Source organism: Sciurus carolinensis, chromosome 16 (assembly GCF_902686445.1).
Source record: "Sciurus carolinensis chromosome 16, mSciCar1.2, whole genome shotgun sequence".
NCBI lineage: Eukaryota > Metazoa > Chordata > Mammalia > Rodentia > Sciuridae > Sciurus > Sciurus carolinensis.
Window position 1 is genome coordinate 36,312,821 of NC_062228.1, and position 18,282 is coordinate 36,331,102.

The 18,282-nt window shown below is 38.1% G+C and overlaps 3 protein-coding genes and 1 non-coding gene across 8 annotated transcripts in view; 3 read left to right on the forward strand and 1 right to left on the reverse strand.

Annotated features, from left to right (window-relative positions):
• Mylk3 (myosin light chain kinase 3) overlaps nucleotides 1-3,281 on the forward strand; it is a 43,317-nt gene extending 40,036 nt beyond the window's left edge. For all 5 annotated transcript variants that reach the window (XM_047528482.1, XM_047528483.1, XM_047528481.1 and 2 more), the window contains exons 11-13: nucleotides 1,153-1,305; nucleotides 2,205-2,337; nucleotides 3,056-3,281. In XM_047528482.1, coding sequence (XP_047384438.1) covers nucleotides 1,153-1,305; nucleotides 2,205-2,337; nucleotides 3,056-3,115 — 346 coding nt within the window. In that variant the 3' untranslated portion in view covers nucleotides 3,116-3,281. The remainder of the gene's footprint in view (nucleotides 1-1,152; nucleotides 1,306-2,204; nucleotides 2,338-3,055) is intronic.
• Nucleotides 3,282-4,666: 1,385 nt separating this feature from the next.
• Nucleotides 4,667-4,739, forward strand: Trnat-ugu (transfer RNA threonine (anticodon UGU)). The gene has a single exon. It is a non-coding gene; the product is annotated as a tRNA-Thr (tRNA).
• Nucleotides 4,740-6,445: 1,706 nt separating this feature from the next.
• Pasd1 (PAS domain containing repressor 1) lies at nucleotides 6,446-10,278 on the forward strand. Its single transcript, XM_053743306.1, is given in 5 exon segments — nucleotides 6,446-6,581; nucleotides 6,633-7,172; nucleotides 7,175-7,744; nucleotides 7,747-7,936; nucleotides 8,020-10,278. Coding segments are annotated over 5 exon segments (1,866 nt in total). The 3' UTR covers nucleotides 8,450-10,278.
• A 206-nt stretch (nucleotides 10,279-10,484) lies between these two features.
• Orc6 (origin recognition complex subunit 6) lies at nucleotides 10,485-18,199 on the reverse strand. Its single transcript, XM_047528485.1, has 7 exons — nucleotides 17,753-18,199; nucleotides 16,087-16,216; nucleotides 14,744-14,907; nucleotides 14,435-14,524; nucleotides 13,702-13,814; nucleotides 13,156-13,227; nucleotides 10,485-11,987 (listed from the first exon to the last, which is right to left on the reverse strand). Exons 1-7 carry the CDS (start codon nucleotides 17,950-17,952, stop codon nucleotides 11,860-11,862), a joined length of 897 nt encoding a protein of 298 aa, XP_047384441.1. The 5' UTR covers nucleotides 17,953-18,199; the 3' UTR covers nucleotides 10,485-11,859.
• Between the last annotated feature and the right edge of the window lie 83 nt (nucleotides 18,200-18,282).

Consider the following 18,282-nt stretch of genomic DNA (forward strand, 5'->3'; position numbering starts at 1 on the left):
AGGAAACAAAAGTAGAAGGGTAGGGTAGAGAGATGGGGAGGGTAGCCAGTTAAGGGTGTGTTACCAAACCAGTTAACCACATTTACCAACTGATCCTATTTCTAAGTTACCAATTATAATAGGCTAATATGGAAAAAATGTTGATATCAGATGTCATTCCCCTATCAAAGTGATGGGTTGAGCCACTGAGTTTTTGACACTGAAGACATAAAATAATAATTGAAAATAACCAAAAGTATTAATGACCCAGCAGTTAAGGCCCATGTGTGGGCAACTGAAATTTAATTCTGCTAGGGAACTCTGGAATTATTGTGGAATGCTTACTGAGTTACTTAAGGGGTAGAAGAATTGGGGGATACATCAATTCTTATTAGTTCTTGTTTGTGGGCTGATTCCAGGTGTGTATAAGGATAGAATTAATCTTCTGGTTGATAAAGCAAGATTTAATTGAAAAGGCTCCAGCAAAGAAATGCAGGTGCTTTGGCACAGTGGGGCTGGAATGTACTAGAGGCTAAGGCAAGGGGATGGGCAGGCAGGACACTGCTGTGTCATCTTACCTTGTCACTTCTGATCCTGTCTTCTTGTTTCTTCTTTCCAACCGTGGAGTCCCCTTTGCTATTTCCTTAGAGGCCAAAGTCATGTTTTGCTTCTGAGTCTTATCATTATTATATACCTGCTACCTACATCTCTGCACTTTGTGTCTGTTGCACCAGGCTGGGGAAGTTTAGAGTCAGCCAGTTAGGTTGCCCTGCCACTCTGCCCTCAATTTAGCAAGATCCTAACAAAGCCAATTTCCCTTTGGCCCAAGGTGAGGGTAGTACCTGAATGATCCTGATTGTTGGAGAGACGTGGAAAGCTATTTTTAAATTAAATGAATATATACTGGTTGTACTGAGCTGAGAAAAGAGGAGAGAGTGATAGGGAACTTACTCCAAATACCATTCCTGCCTCTAAAATTTTAATCTTTCTATCTCTTTTCCTTAACAAACACGTTGAACTGTATTCTATGAAGAAATAATGGAAGTTTTTTTTTTTTTTTAACCCTTTTGATTCTAGTTAAGTCTGCTTGACCCTTGTAAGTTTCTTTATTCTTTTGAGGAATGTCAGCAAATGTGGCTTCCACAAACTGATGGTTCTTTCTCTCCTCTATAGACTCAGTGGTTTGTCCCCATTTCTAGGGGAAACAGATGCAGAAACCATGAATTTCATTGTGAACTGTAGCTGGGATTTCGACGCTGACACCTTTGAAGGGCTGTCAGAGGAAGCCAAGGACTTTGTTTCCCGGCTACTGGTCAAAGAGAAGAGGTACCCTTTATTGCTTGTCATGGACTGTTCTGATGGTGACCCTAATCTGGGTGCTGGTCTAGCCTGATGAATCTTTTCTTCCTTTAAGATTTCTTAGTCTGTATTTCTTTGGAACAATAAAGGGAGCAGAGAAAATCACAAAAGAAATCAATTTTAAAACAACCAGGAGCATAAGCTCTAAATAGTTTTAGAAAATGTGTATTTACAAATGGGTCATATTTTCAAGTTATAAATTAAAATACACTAATATTGAGAAAAAAAAGTTGAGATTAAAAAAAGTCATCAGAATAAAGGTCTGAATATCTCGTTTCTTAGTGATGGAAACCTACCTTGGCTTCAGCAGCTCTTATCGAAGTCATGGGTTCAACTATTGTGTTTTTTGATACTCAGACAAAATAATAACTGAAAATAACCAAAGGTATTAGTGACCCAGGAGTAAGGCCCAAGAATCTGGGGTCTAATGCAGCTAATTGTTCTGTGATCTTCAGTTTTTTTCCTGATTGTGAAAGGTTATGTGAGAATAAAAATAATCCTAATTCAGAAGAATCACTTGACGTTATATTCTGGAAGGAGGAATGAACTTCCTTTAAGTGTTAGGTTCTTTTACCACCTAAGAGCAAACAGCTGGCCTTCTAATGCTCTGCCTGTTTCCTATCCCTCTCTGGGTGGTGGTGATTAATCACTTGTGAAGAGATCAGGGAACATTTTGATGGCAACTTACTGGCACTTTTAAGGAGCAGAATTTTAGGCAACGAGGAGTTCCCTTTTTGGTATGTAGCATGAATCTGCCTGAATGATTAATCTGTTCCACTGACTCAGGCTTCCATCCAATGGAGGAGTTTTAGACAACTAGAAGGGTAACCTCAACTAAAAGTTTTGATTGCTGTTTGATTTCACAGCTGCAGAATGAGTGCCACACAATGCCTGAAACATGAGTGGTTGAATAATCTGCCTGCCAAAGCCTCGAAATCCAAAGTTCATCTCAAATCCCAACTATTGCTACAGAAATACATGGCCCAGAGAAAATGGAAGGTATTTTTTCTTTCAGTAAAGGCAACATTTATATTCTGTCTTCTGAAAGAGTTGTAGCTTTTACTTACATTTTGATTTTAAAGACAATTTAGGGGAAAAAATCTATTCGTATCAAAAGCCATTACTTGATTAAAAGATACCACGCACAAGCTGGTGCAGTGGTGCATGCCTGTAATCCCAAGGACTTGGGAGGCAAGGCAGGAGGATCACAAGTTTGAGACGAGAATGCTTGCTTAGTATGTGCAAGGTCCTAGATTTGATCCCCAGCACAAACAAAACAAAACAAAAACAAATCCAAAATCTTTACCTAGGGATCCATCTGTGTAGACACAGATGAAGTAAAAATTATTTCATTTACTCTAACAAAGGGATTCATGCTTATATTTTCTGTTGTCATTTGGTTTCATTAAAAAAAAAGCTGTTCACAACCCACAAATTTAACAACCTACTGGTGGGTTGTGAATCAGTTTGAAAACCACTGCTCTAGGGTGCTCCCCTTTTCATGTGAAAAGGGCAGAAAGACAGTTCACTTCATACTTACTTGAAACATGCCATTTAAGGTCATGTAACTATTCTACTATAATTATTCTAGAAATGTGTTCTGAACAAACCCACATGGTACACTTGCTTAAGTCCTTTCATTGTTTCTTCTTAAAGTCATTAGTCTAAAAATATGCTTTCTCTTCTATTTTTTTTTTTTTTAACTCCTCCCCTCAAGAAACATTTCTACGTGGTGACTGCTGCCAACAGGTTAAGGAAATTTCCAACTTGTCCCTAATCTTCAACTCTGCTGCTCCAGTGGGCCCAGAAATTATTAAGGCTTGCGGTGATGTGAAGAGATGACTCAAGATTTTAAGTAATCTGACCTTTTACTATTATTGATTCCTCTTATTTTGTTAAAAAAAAAAAAAAAAAAGGTTCTGGCTGTTGCCTTGTGGACGAAAGTGGCTATAAAGAAAATATCTTAGGAGCTTTGTTTCTGCCTTGTAAGATCACTAGGTTTGAAATGTGTTTACTTTTCAAGTATTCCTCTTGGCAATAAGTGTAGGCATTCTTAGGTAGGTAGGAAAAGTCCTACTTTGCATATATCAAATTTAAATTCTAAACTTAATGTGATTAAAGAACTCAGTAGACCCAAGGATATGTAATTATTATCTCTTCTAATACAAAGATTTCCAAGAATTTTGATTTGCATAGGTGTGAGCAAATCTTGACTTCCCTGCTCTAGTGTCAAGCTATGTGGACTTAAGGAAAGTAATCCTCAAATTTGTTTTAATTACGCTCCCTTTGAGAATCAACATCAATGTGCATTCTTTAGTACTGTTTGCAATTTTGAAATATATCATCTGTCATAGCTAAATCTGATAATTCTGAATGTTTTTTTTACCTCTGCATACCTTCATCCCTTCCTAATTCTATCCTGTCCTGACCCCCTTTTCTTGGGTATGAATCTCTGGTCTTGTAAGCCTGGATATGGATATACAAAATGTAATGATGTTCAGCTGAGAGAAACACAGAAATGTTACATTACAAAGCAATAAAGGAAAACTGCTCTCTTACTGCTTAGTAAGTATATATTACTTTCAGTGCTGTCATTCTTTAAACAGATACTTCTTATGTAGGGGTATAAACACTTAATGTATGCATTTGTGACAGTATCTATTCACTGAAATAACACTATTCTTAATGTAGCAAGCAACACATTTACTAACTTCTAGATGTGTATATTTTAACACTTTTCCAACTTATAGCCATTAAAAGGAACACTTTATTATTCAGACATTCCTTTTATTTATTTGCTTCTGATTTTTGTGCTATTCCCAGTACCTTCTCAAGTTAGCAGTTTTAGTTGGTATAGTGACTTTTAATTTTTAATCAGACATGCAGCAGTTTCGCAGCCTTTCAAGGATTTTTCCCCCAGAATAAAGAATTTTCTTGGTGTGGAGAAGGAGGCAGAAGATGGAGAGGTTATCCTGATGCTGCGGTTCTCAAGTTGTAATTTTCCTTTGGGAAGCTAACCTTTGTAGGGAAGGTCAGATTTTCAGTGTCAGCATGTCTAGGCCTGCTCCAACTTGGCCAATTAATAAGTAAACATCAGAAACTACCTGTACTGAGACAGCACTAGCAATTTGGTAAAATATTTTATTTTTAAGGTCAATTATTTTTCTGGAAAAGGTTTTTAAAGGGCAGCCTACAGAAGGAGTTAGAAATAATATTTTGTAGGTCTACTGTGTATGGCATTCTTATCTCTGGGACTTAAGATCCTTGGGAAATAATATGAATTCACTATCCAGAAAAATGTAGTTAATAATTACCCTGATCTTGGGCTGGGGATGTGGCTCAGTTGGTAGAGTGCCTGCCTTGTGAGCACAAGGCCCTGGGTTCAATCCCCAGCACCGCCAAAAAAAAAAAAAATTTACCCTGATCTAAAAATGTACTGTCCGACAGAAATGTAATATGAGCTATATACATAATTTAAAAATTTCTAGTAGCTCCTCTAAAAATATCCATTGAAAGTAATTTTAATAATTTAACCCAATATATCAAAAATACTTTTAATCAATATAAAAATTATTGAAATATTTTATATTCTTTTTTCATACCAAGTCTCCAGAAACCTCATGTGTAATTTACACTTAAATAGCTGTCAAGTCAGATGCTAGGTTTTCATTGGACATATTGGACATACTTAATCTATATTTAAATTTCAAAAAATTTATTGTGGAAAAATATATTCACATACTCAAGTTATTTCAAGTACTTAAAAAGTTCTCCAGTAATTGAACAAAGTATTTATTTTTACATGTAATTAAAATCAAATAAGCCAGATGCAGTGGCTCATGCCTATAATCCCAGCAGCTCCAGAGGCTGAGAAAGGAGGATAAAAGGATAGAGGCCAGCCTTAGCAACTTAAAAGAGGGGTTGGGTGGGTTGGGGATGTGGCCCAGTGGTTAAATGCACCTAGATTCAATTCCTGGTACTAAAAATTAAATAAAATTAGAACTGTAGTTGTATTGGCCACATTTTAGGTGTTTACTAGACACATGTGCTTAGTGCCTTCTACTTTGGACAGATCTAGACAGAATCCTTTATCTATCAAATTTTAATTAATTTTCCCCCCTTTATGCTGCTGTTCTTTACCTAGAGAAACAATTTCTCTCCAAAGTCTCTTTGAGGGGGCATGTTTAGGCCAGGCCCACACAAGTGAGAATATGACATTTAGCCCCCCTGATTTGAAATTCAAAGCTTTTATGAAGCTTGAATTTTATGGATATTTTTAGTTCTCTACTTTGCTGGTGTGTACTTTGCTAAAAATATTTTAGATTAGAACAATTAGAACAGTGCTGGTATCAACTTTTTTTTGGGGGGGGGGGCGGAGAGTGGGGGTTTACCAGGGATTGAACTCGGGGCACTTGACCACTGAGCCACATCCCCAGCCCTATTTTGTATTTTTAGAGACATGGTCTCACTGAACTGCTTAGCAACTCTCAAAGTTGCTGAGGCTGGCTTTGAACTCCTGATTCTCTTGCCTTAGTCTCCTAAGCCACTGGGATTATGGTGTGCCACCACATTTGGCATTATCAACTATTTCTAATGGGACTTTATCATTTGATGAACAGTCATGGAAATTGTTGGGCAGAGAAACTAAAGGGTCTACTTTATTCATTTATCAGGCTGGTGAAAAGTTGATAAGGGTGTGAGGAAAATGTCATTTCTCCATTTTAATAATAAGTCATGCCCACACTTTCGTGTAGTAGTTCTATTTTTGGAAATTTATGCCTTAGTATTTGAATGATTATACAGAGGTTTACACAAATTTTTTACTATAGCACTATTGCTAATGATTCAATGGAAACAACCAACACATATCTATTTTTAGTTAAAATGAATTTTGCCATAACCATATAGAATAACTCATAGCTATTAAAAATGGATGTAGATATTCTGAAAGTCATCTTTTTATTTAAAAAATTATAGAACAGAGTTGAGCTAGAGGTGTCTGGAGATGAGCCATTGGTGCACTGTAAACTCCCAGAATTTGGAATTTTGATCCAACTGCAGATTTTCAAGGGAGCTGCTGGAGAATCCTTCATTACTTCACTGAATAATGGAGGAGGACAAAAGGGAGAATCAAAAGAGGGGTGCTTTTGCTAAACCGGGAAAGGCAAAGAAGGAAGGGATTGGTTCCCTATTTAAGAAGCTGAGAGCAATGATGAAAAACCATGGATACCTGGTGAAAGGAGGTAAGTCCAAAGTATCACAGAGCACATCTGCCATTTCGCAGAGGAGGTAAGTAAAATTCAATCCTGGTGGCTCTCAAGATAAACAAATTTGGATCCATTCTTTTTGTAACTATGAAGACTTTAATCAAATAATACTACGGTCACTGGATGGCTTTAGGATTATACTGAGCACAGACGGAGTGATCACGTTTGTGGCTGAAAATGTCTGTCTCCTTGGCCATCTGCCAAGGGATATTGTGGGCAAAAAATTATTGACCCTTCTGCACAATGAAGAAAAAAATGAATTCCACCATAAGATCACACTCAAATTTCCTTTGTCATGCTCAGTGGGAAACCATGTTGAGTTTTGTTGTTATTTAAAAAGAGGAAATGTTGAACCAGAAGAAAATCCTACTTACGAACATGTGAAATTCATCCTGAGTCTCAAACACATCTGCAATGAATTTTTAGTATTCTTTGGAGGCTTCAATCCTAAATGCACTTGACCTGCAACATTGATTGCCAACAATCTGCTCTGGGAGGATCAGTTTTATTCTGTGGGAACTGTCTATATCCTCAGATCTCAAGTCCTGAAGGAACTCCATACTGCAAACAATTCACTGAAACTATAATTGTACAAGATTCAGATGAAGAACATACTTCAGGTGATCGCAGAAGTATTCAAAGACAAAGAAGGAGTTCTCAAAAGGAAGCACTGCACAGCAAATCTGCTGTTGTTTCCTTGGATGATGAAGTTGATATTGTTGAGGTTGAGCAGCATGGAGCACAAGACGATATTCATGTCATTCAGATGAATTCCAGTTCATCTGAGACTAGCACATCACCCTCCAGAATCATACAGGATTCACAAAACTCATCTTTGCAGAGCTTTGAATTTGAATCTGAGATGGACCCGAGGAAGCAGGAGGACCCTATTGACCTGGACTCCAAATACCTAGATCACTGTGGACCAGGATGATGTTGTTGACCTAGTGGCCCAAGAGGCCCCAGTGAAGCCAGAATTCCCAGAGAATTTGAGGTGGAGTTTGTGGGGCAAGAGGTCTTCCCTACCTCCAGTATGGCTGCTAGTAGTGATGCTCAGATGAAGCAAGTGACAACATACCACCTTTTCAGTTCTGAGTCCCAGTCTTCAGAGAGCATGTCCAAAAGCCAGTACTCTGGGAAAAGAAGAGGGCCATTTCGGATTTCAAAGAGGTCAAATGTTTCTGTAATCCATTCCATTGTTTCATGTTCACTGAGGACCTTGAAGAAACTTCTGTTTCCTCCACACAGAACATTCAGGAACAAGAACAATACTTGCATGAGCAGCAGCTGCAGGAGGAGGTACTGAAACAACAGAACCAGCCTATTGATTTTCTATCCAAATAGAAGATGAGCAAGACACCACTGACTACTATCATGATGAAGACTCTGAGTACCAGGATGATTAAAGTCATAGTTTTCTCCCTGAGGAGCAACAGGAATCCTTTATGGATCAGCCACCATTGGTACATAGCCCATGCTCAGAGACAATTTCTCTTAGCTGCTTTCTGCAATCTCCTGTAAGTACTGAGTCCAACATAAGCTCCCTGGAGACTCCAGAAGATTTCATGCAACTGTGGCAAGAGCCACCTAGTCCACAGCGTCATTCACTTCAAGAGGATTCTTGTCTTTCCAATGAGAACTCCATGCAGGATCTACCCACCTGGCAGCAGCAGGTGCAAGCACTGGACACAAATACTCAGGAGCCTCTGGAACCAGAGGTTCTCCAGGCTTCGGCTGCATCCCAGCTGGAAATGAGAAACAACATCACATCTGCTGAGAATTCCAACTGCGGAGATCCAGGAAATCTGGAAGATCTGGAGGATCTGCAGCAACAGCAGATTTAATCTCCAGCCATGAGAGGAAGGTGGGGGATGGGGACAGATCAATGAGGTTTGCCTAGCCAGGGGACATACTGGGTATACAAAATTCCTTGGAGTAGGGGTGGGAGACAAACATTTGCTTTCATTTCCTGAAAAGTTGTGTTTGTAATGGTTTGTTAAGCATAGCTGTTTATTGGAAATTGTGCTGCAGAGACAGCTTGTGATCCCTAGTTGACTATTATGTAACTCTAGCCAGGCCTCAGTAGGTGTCTTCTGTTACCTGCCCAGCTTTACACCTACATGTTTCACCATGGCAGGCTGGCTGTGGTCTGCTAAAGTTCCAAAGTCATGTTTCTGCAGTAGAATAAAGCATTGTTAGGGTGATTTGCAATCTTGTAAGAAGCTGTTCAGCCTTGGCTACAATTCTGAGGCTTTGGCCTTAAATAAGCCTTGCCTCTCCTCCAGAGTTTTGCTAAGGAAATCTAGCTGGAATGGGTTTTCAACTGTTGAAACCTAAAACAGCTCAACGAAGGTGTTTGGCAGATAAAATAATCATAGCTTCTTTGCTTAATAAACACTTTATTTCACTACAAAAAAAATTATAGAACATGTGTATGGTATCATCTCATTTGACGAGACATGTGCTTGTGTGTGCATTAAAAATTCTACGATATGGGACTGAGGCTGTAGCTCAGTGGCAGAGCATATGTGGGGTACTGGGTTCAATCCTTAGCACAGCATAAAAATGAACAAATAAAAAAAATAAAGGCATACTGTCTATCTACAACTACAAAAAATTTTTTACAATTCTAGGTATGTAAAATACTTCATAATATGTTCCAAAAGGTGGGTGATTAGGAAGGGGCATTCCACTTTTCACTTTGTAACTTTCTGAATCATTTGAATTTTTCCTTTTTTAAACAATGAATATGTATTGCTTTTATAGCTAAAAATTAGCAATCCAATGTCATGTGTGGACCTTGTTTGGACCCTGATTTGAATAAAAGAAAAAAGATAATTCAGAGACATTGAGGGAATTTAATTACAAGTTTCACATTTGATAGAGCAGAGCTTCCAAAAATTTTTTATAACAAAAACAGGATTGGGGGTGTGAATGTGTTGGAAAATTGTAAAAAGGATTCCTGCTCTAAGAGGGCATTTGGACCAAGACTGCTTTCAGCAATTCCCCCACTCTCCTAATTTAACAAACAACCAAGTACCTGCTACATTCCAAATAATCAAAATAATTCTAATTCCTGCCTTTAAAGGAAAAAAGTCACAAACAGTACTACTTCTTTATTCTCATATCATTCATAAATAAGGCTCAGAAATTACAAATTTACCAGAATCTCATCTTAATAGTGAAATTTCAAAGTAAATGTGCTAATAAACTCAAAATGGATTAAAGGTCTAATAGTAAGAGTTAAAACTATAAAACTCTTAAAAGAAAATGGGAAAAGTTTCATGAAATTCGATTTGGCAATCATTTCTTGGGTACATGAGCAAAAAGCACAGGCAATGAAAGTATAAACAGATCAAGTACACTACACCAAAATTAAAAACTGCATGAAAGAATAGAACAGAGTGAAAGGAATGAGATAAAATATTTTCCAATTTCCCCAATAAAGGTTAGCATATGTATTTCATAAAGACCTACAACTCAAAAACAAACAAAAGAAACAACCCTACTCAAAAAGGGGCAAAGAACTTGAATAGACATTTCTACAAAGAATGTAAAGAGTTACTAACCACATGAAAATATGCTTAACATAATCATTAGGGAAATGCAAATTAAAACCACAATGAGATAACACCTCACTTACTAGGATGGCAGCTATTAAAAAAACCCTAAAACCAAAACCAACATAAGAAAAAAAAAAAAAAAAAAAATAGCACTGCTGAGCATGTGGAGACTGATGGGAAGTAATGGTGGGACATGCTGACACATGCTGCAATATGAATGAATCTTAATCATATTACATAAGCAATACACCAATGTTTATTTTCTTTAATCCATTTTGTCTATTCTTCAAGGTATGGAACACCTATAAAATTTAAACTGAAAATTAAATGTACCACTTATAGTTACTTTGAAATAATATTTGAATATTATGTTCACAGATTGAAAAACTCAGGACTTAATGGGTTAAAATCTACACACTGCAAAATGTAACCTTAGTAAACACTACTTATTTTTAAATCTTAAAGACATTATGCCAAGTGGAATAAATCAATCTTAAAGAAACACCTTACAGAAGTACCCAAATTCAGAGAGAGAATGTTTCTGGGGGCTGGGAGAGGGAATAATGGGGAATTATTCAATTGGCAGTTTTGTAAGATGAAAAAAATTCTGGAGACTGGTTGCAAAACAATGTGACTACATCCTGCTGAACAGTACACTTAAAGGTTGAGATGAAAAACTATATTTTACTACAATTTTACAGTAAAAGATTATGAGGGCTGGGGGTATAGCTCAGTGGTAAAGCATTTGCCAAGCACAATGCTTTTGGCTCAAAGCTAGAAATCTAAATATTGGCAACAAATGATGTTTATGTTTTGAAAATAAACAGGGATGATCCCCTTATTCATTTTAGTTCAAATTAACAACAAAAGCTACTATTTAGTGGATAGCTTATATCCTGCATTTTGCAAGCATTAACTTTAATCCTCGCAAGCAGATATTCTATTTTATAAAGGAAGAAACAGGCTTATTAAAGTCTTGAGCTCTTCTCTACACTCAATATTTACACATAGTGGGTTCTCTGCTAGCCTTAGGCTCTGATAAATTCCTCCAAATTATTCTTTGAGGTAATACCACTTTTACTCCTAATTTATTGACAAGGTCTAGGAAGTTAATTACCTCAAGGTTTCACAGGTGGTGAGTAGCTGAGCAGGGTTTTAAACCTACAAAATCTGACTTGAGCTTGGGTGTTACTGAGCAGTGAGGCTCAGTGTACAGCAACTTGGTCTTTTCCCCTGCTAGAATGGACAGATTCTGGCCTAACAGGGATTCTTCCAAACTGATGACAACTGCAATCTGAGTATATACAAAAATAACATTTATTAATTTAGGTTGTACAATATATTTAGTCAAACCAAAAGAGTAGAATCAGTCAAATTCCATTCACCCTGAAATTTATATTCCAGATAGAACAGGAAACTGCCTTTAGTTTAACACAATTGAAAAGCAAAACCACTCCAATTACATTTTGTGGGAGAGTGGAGACCTGTGGCGAGCTGAGGCACTGTAGTTGATTTAATGTTGCCAGGCAGGAGTCAGCACATAGCCCAGAACAGAACTCAGCCCTCGTGCTGGCTTCTTTACTATAAAGGCAATAGGATCCTTGTTCAAACAAAATTTCAAAGTCCTAAAATCTTCCTGGAAGTGGGAGTGTACTATAGGTTTGCAGCACATACCAGTCTAGAAACTGCAATCACTCTGCTGTAGTCTTTTGAGCATTGGCAGCATTTTCTAAAATTTTCCTTTTCCATTCTTCATAATCCTGTGTCAGATCTTCATCTTTCTGAGATGTATGTGGGATCTCTACTACTTTCTCTAGTTCTATTAGAGAAAAGGATAAAAAGTAGTTCTTATGTTTACAAATGAAATAGAAAAAAAAAAGCAAATTTGTTTAAAGTATCTACTTCAATTAATCAAGGTAATATGGAATAAGAAACTGAAATGTAGAAATGGCACTTATCACTGCTTTCTGTCTTATTCTCCAAGCATCCCAAGACAGTCAACATTTATGAAACACTTTTTGTGTTTAATAGGCACTGAACTAAGCACTTTAAACAGTATCTCATTTAACCCTTACCACAATTCTATGAAGGTAGAATTCCTAATCTTTAAAATGTGATTATATTAGAAGGGTTCTTCAGAGATTCACAGAAATTATGTGACTTAAAAACCACAGCCTGTAGATGGTGTTAAATCAAATAAAATGGAGGCCATTAGCCTGAGATTGTCTTAGTAGCTAGATTTTCTATGTAAACAAACTGGATCTTCTTTTTGAAGCTAAGAAGATTAAAAAAATAAAGAAACCTCCACAACCAGCTAGGGACCTCCCATTGGATCATGTTCAAATAAGAAAAGGCTTAGCCAGTGCTGAGCGTGGTGGTGCATGCCTGTAGTCCCAGTGGCTCTGGAGGCTGAGGCAGGAGGATCACGAGTTCAAAGTCAGCCTCAGCAACTTAGCAAGTTGCTAAGCAACTCAGTGAGAACCCGTCTCTAAAATAAAGTACAAAAGAGGGTTGGGGATGTGGCTCAGTGGTTAAATGCCCCTGAGTTCAAACCCTGGTCTCCCCCTGCCAAAAAAAAAAAAAAAAATCAAACAACTTAGCCATAGGCCAATTAATTTCTCTACTTTGTTTTCAGGTTCAGTCTATAAAAGCTTACAACTTTCTGAACTTCTTTTGAATTTGAATGTTGTCCAATTCATGAGTCATTCTTTGTTCAAAAAACTCTTCTAAATTTGTAAAACACTTTTAACGGTGGGAAAGCAGGATTTGAACCTCAGCAGTTTGGCTTCAGACACATTCTTAATTACATAATACTTCTGTTACTTCCACTGATGATTGCTTGGAACACTGGTCTTACCAAATGACTAATGGTCAGGATTTATACTCTTGTCAGGTGAGCTGCTACAGCAGCACAAGACTGCTCTCTGCCTTAATCACACTGCAATAATTTCAATGTCATTACACTGTTAGGTGTTAGTAAGCCTTACCCTTTACTGGTGGTTCAACCACTATTTTCTTTTTCTTTTGGGGTGGACTAGATAAATTTCCAGGTTCGCTCTCTACATGGAAAGAAAAATGTGTTATCAAAGTTACTTTTCCTCCTATTCTCAATTTTAGAATTTGGACATATTTTGAATGACAAATAAAAATTAGACACCTTGATGGAAAAAAAAAGTAGGATAAGGATAAGGCAAATGACCTTGCCATTCTCTTTTCTTGCTGTTCCTCTTATTAGATTTGAGAACCACTTGTATCCTAACTTATGTATATGGCAGATGGCATTTTACATTAGAGCATGTTAAAAGAAATTGATTTTACAGGCATAAATGCATGGAATCATAGATTTTTAAAAAGTTACTAAAGTGTACTTTACTTGAAAAATACCAAAATCAGTTTTCTCACTAAAAACATTATCTGGCTCACATTAAGGACAGAATTTAGAAACCAGCCAGTTTGTAAGTTTAAAAATATCTTACTTTTACCAGCATGTTCACATTTTCAAATGATACATTCTTGAACTACAGAACACTTACTGTCAATCTGCTGCCCAATCTTCTCTAATTGTTTACATAGTCGATCAAATATGGCTTTTTTTACACCAGATGTGGCTGCCATTTTGTTTTTATCCACTTTTAACTTTAGAATCCTATGAAAGAATTTCAGAAATGCTCACATCAAGACCAGCAGAGCTTTTGTCTTTGGCAAACCAGATTATAAATTTATTTCTCTTTCTGCTTATGCTTTATTAAAAAACCCAACTATTTAGTTTTTCCTTTATTTCAAACATGTCATTAACTAGATTTGTGTGCAAATCTGCCTTTTTAAGCACTTTGTTTATTAGCCCAAGAGAATTAAAACGCACATGGAATTTAATGACAATTAGGTAAGAATTTGATATACACATAGATAACCCATAATTTTAAGATGAATTGAAAAACAGTACTTCAAAAAAATGATTGGAAAATCACACATGACCACTGTTTTGACAGATTTCATCACTTATAAAAAGCATTCTCTGAAATTAGAATATCCAGCTTCCATATATGGCTGCTACTTGGCAAATGAGCTTCTGACAACCCTAGTTCCAAGTTGTCAGCTACATTATGGGATAAACTGAGAATCTGGTCACTAAGCCAATATTCCTAGTGTTATTTATAGGAGAAAATATGCTCTGAATTAAAATCAACCAAATTAGAAGTATTCTTTGGGAATAAAAAACCCACTTATAAATTGGGAACTTTTCTGAATGTTAAAAGGAACACTTACTTGCATGCTGTAAGTAGTGCAGCAGTGGTGAAAAGTGACCTGGACAAGTCAAGATCTACTTGTTGTGTCTGGGGAAGACTGGACTCGTAGCTGGGGGGAATAGTGTATTTGTAGAATTGTCAGAAAATATTATTTCACAAGGGACTGAAAATGTAAATTAGTACTTACAATTTTAAATACGTGAGATAAGCACACTTTGACTTAGCATCTTAAGTTATTTTTAAGACTAAAAGTTAACTTGAATAGATACTATATAATTTTGCTTTATCTATAGCATACATTTTCAGTTAAGGTTTTTTATGCCCATACCTTTGCAGTATCTTTGAAGCCATGTTCACTGCTTCTGTACAGCTAAATTGTACAGCTAGGTCTCTTATTCCAACATTTGAATTCAGGCCCAGTAAACACTCAAAAGATTTAAGACAGCTCTGATACATCTTCTTGTTCAAACCAGAAAGTTTAATTAAATAAGGCTTTGAAAGGAAAAACACAAATAATAAATTCTATGATTTAAACAGTGGTATCAATTTTTCAAAATTAATTTTCTGGCAAATCACTCTAAAGGTTTAACTTCATTTAATAGAAAATCATTAAACATGTCAAACAGTCTACTGCTTTTGGGAAGTTCTTACTACAGAAAGGCAATTATGCATATGCACAGATAAGTTTTAAATAATTATACAGTATCAATATGTTCAAGCAGCAAGAAAAAAAACATGGGAACACATATATGGTCACTTGTTTTTCAACAAAGGTGCCAGTGTACAAATCATTGGGAAAAAGAATGAAGAAAGTGGTGAGAGTGGCGTGGGGAGGGTGAATGTAATGGAGGAAGGAAAGGAAGAAGAGAAGGAAACTAGGAGAGAAAAACAGTTGATCAAAACTATGGGAAACAACTCTGGAAGAGTCAAGGAGAGCTTCATAAATAATGTAACAGCAAAGTGGGGTCATGTAAGGCAAACAGGAGCTTGTCAAAAGAACATTCCAGGAAATAAAGGTGCATTTTCAAAGTCAAAAAGTTGTTAAAGTAAACAAGTTTATTAAATGAATAGTGTAGACTGAGGTTAGGGTTCAAGAGAGGCTGACCTCAAACTATGAAACAGAGCTTTGTTTTTAATATTTACACCATTTAATGAGTGTATTCATCATGACACAAATACTGTTAAAGGTTTTACATATAGTAATATTGTTCAATCATCACAATAACCCAGTGAAATGGACATTTTTATCCCTACTTTATGGTTGTAGAAACTGGTGGTTCACAGAGCTAGTAAATGGTGTTAAGATTTGCTCTCAACATTGTGACTCTTCCTGACTCTAAAGCTGCTTCTCTTAATTTACTATGACAGTGAGGGATCGGGAAATCAGATTTAAAACAGGTGCTTTAGGAGATCAAGGCTAACAGCCCTATGGGAGATGAACTCTGAATAAAGAGGTGGTTAGGGAAATACAAAGAGAACATTGCAAAAAATATTTTTTGCCAACTTGATAAAATGAGTCTAAAGTTTATCTAGAATAACATATGATAATAACCAGAATTCTAAAACATAAGAGTTTTTATCTGGGTCTAATCTAACCAAAAATTAAAACATAACAGTTAAGCTTTAGTGTTGCACTAGGGTATTCAGAGACATTGGATGGGACCTACTTACCCTGTCCAAGGGGCATTTCATCCAGGAAGCAGCAAGGTCCAGGCACATGACTGCATTACTGGTTTCTGTGATATGTGCAGATAGACCAATACACTTCACCTGGGACAGTCGCAAATATTCCTCTGCTTTTCTATAAGGGCAATGTGTTAATCAAAACACTTTTTCAGGCCAGGCACAGTGGTGCATGTCTATAATCCTAGGGATTAGGAAGGCTGAGGCAGGAGGATGGCAAGTTCCAAAGCCAGCTTCAGCAACTTACTGAGGTCCTAAATAACCTCATGAGACTCTGTCTTAAAATAAAAAAATAAAAGGGCTGGGGATGTGGCTTAGTGATAAAGCACCCTTAGGTTTAATCCTGGTACAACAAAACAAAACAAAACAAAACCAAAAAAGGGCTGGGGTTGTAGCTCAGTGGTAGAGGGATCGTCTAGCACGTGAGGCACTGGGTTGGATCTTCCAAATCACATAAAAATAAATAAAAGTGGCATTAAAGAGGAAAAAACCCTCTTTTTCATAAATTTGGCTGACTTAGGTAAACAATGAACACAGCTGGATGGACTTCATCCTGAGCCTATACTGTGCAAGTTTATTTGGGTTAAGAATGAAGTTGACATCCTGGGGGGAGGGGAAGTTTTAAAGGACAGTAGCAAAACCCTGATACCAGACTTCACTTTCCCAAGTGCTTTTGGGCAAAAGTAAATTCTGTTTCTACAAAACATAACCTTTCTTTCCTCCTTCCATTACTGGAACAAAAATGAACAGAGGTGGGCAGGTTAGATCACGATCCCCCTTTAAATTCCCTTCCTTTAAATTAGTGGTTTCAAATTTTACAGGACAATCACCCTGGGGCTTGTGAAAACAGATTCTGGGTCCCATTGGCCAGTTTGGTCAGTAGGCCTGGGGTGGGGTTCAAGAATTTTCTATTTCTAAGGACTGCCAAGATGATAATGCTGCGCAGGTCCAGGAAATACACTTAAAGAGAACCGCTGTTCTAAAAGATTACCTAGTCCTGTCTTAAAATCTTTTAAGGAGTGCTCTTTTCCTTCTCTTCCCTGGCTTAACTACGCACAAGGCCTAGTTCTGTTCTACACGCTTTGGCTGCAAAGGTTTATTTTGAACCACGGACCTGCAATGTTCCTTCTGATCTCAATTTCCCAACAGTTGCCTGCTTGGGCTGCTCCTGTCACATCTTCCCATGCCTGGCACCTCATGTCAATCGGGTCTAAGAGCAAATGGCACCTCCTCCAGGGCCTTTCCTGAATTTTTATTAAAGGTGGCTGACGTGCCGCGCCCTGCCTCCCAGTCACTCCGGCACATTACCCTGGAGTGTTGTACGTGGTTCTTTCCATTGGTAGACAGTGATCCCCACAGGGTCTGTGCCATGTTTGGGTCACGGAGTTAAATAAATCCTCAATAAGATTCTACAGAAGGACCCTGACACATTCCTTTTCCAAAAAGACAGTTGTCTTAAGGACGTCTACAACCGCCCCTTCTTATCATCTCGAACGAGTCCACGACTGTGAACTTTTTCTGGAAGAAGGGCCTAACTCTCATCCAACCCCGGAGCTCCCGCACCGCCTGTCCTGAGGGAAGGGCTCAGGCCAAACCTGAGGGCTCAGGATCGCGAGACAGGGACCTCTCCCGGGGCATGAACGGTCGGACTCACCTAAGCACATCGGGTTCAGTGAGGCCCAGGCGTCGGGCTAAGCGTCCAATCAACCCTGACTCCATGACGCTAGCTCGAACTACACGCGCGAACAGCTGAGGTACAACGAAACCCGCGCGCAGACGCAGCGCCAGCCAGTGAGAGTCAGGACCCACCCCCTGCCCATCTGGATTGGTTGAAACAAGTTGAGGACGCCCCATAGACCAATCCTGTTCCTTCTTCTGCGCAGGCGCAGCACGAGCGTGTGTGGCTCTAGGCGGATACTGTGAACCGTGGGCAGGCAGCTCCCCCTCCTTCTACTGCTTCCTTCGTAACAAACTCGTTGAACCCGCCTTTCCTTCCTGCTGTCTCCTGCCTGTCGCTGAGCAACACTCGCTGCCTGCACCGCACCACCCACTTTCACACACCATGGAGAGACTGGCTGGCGCCCAGGTCCATCAGCCTAGCGTGAATTGACAAGGACCAATAAACACGCGAGACTTGGGTTCCCAGAAGCGGGCCAATCGAGGAACCGCCTGCAGGGCCTGAAG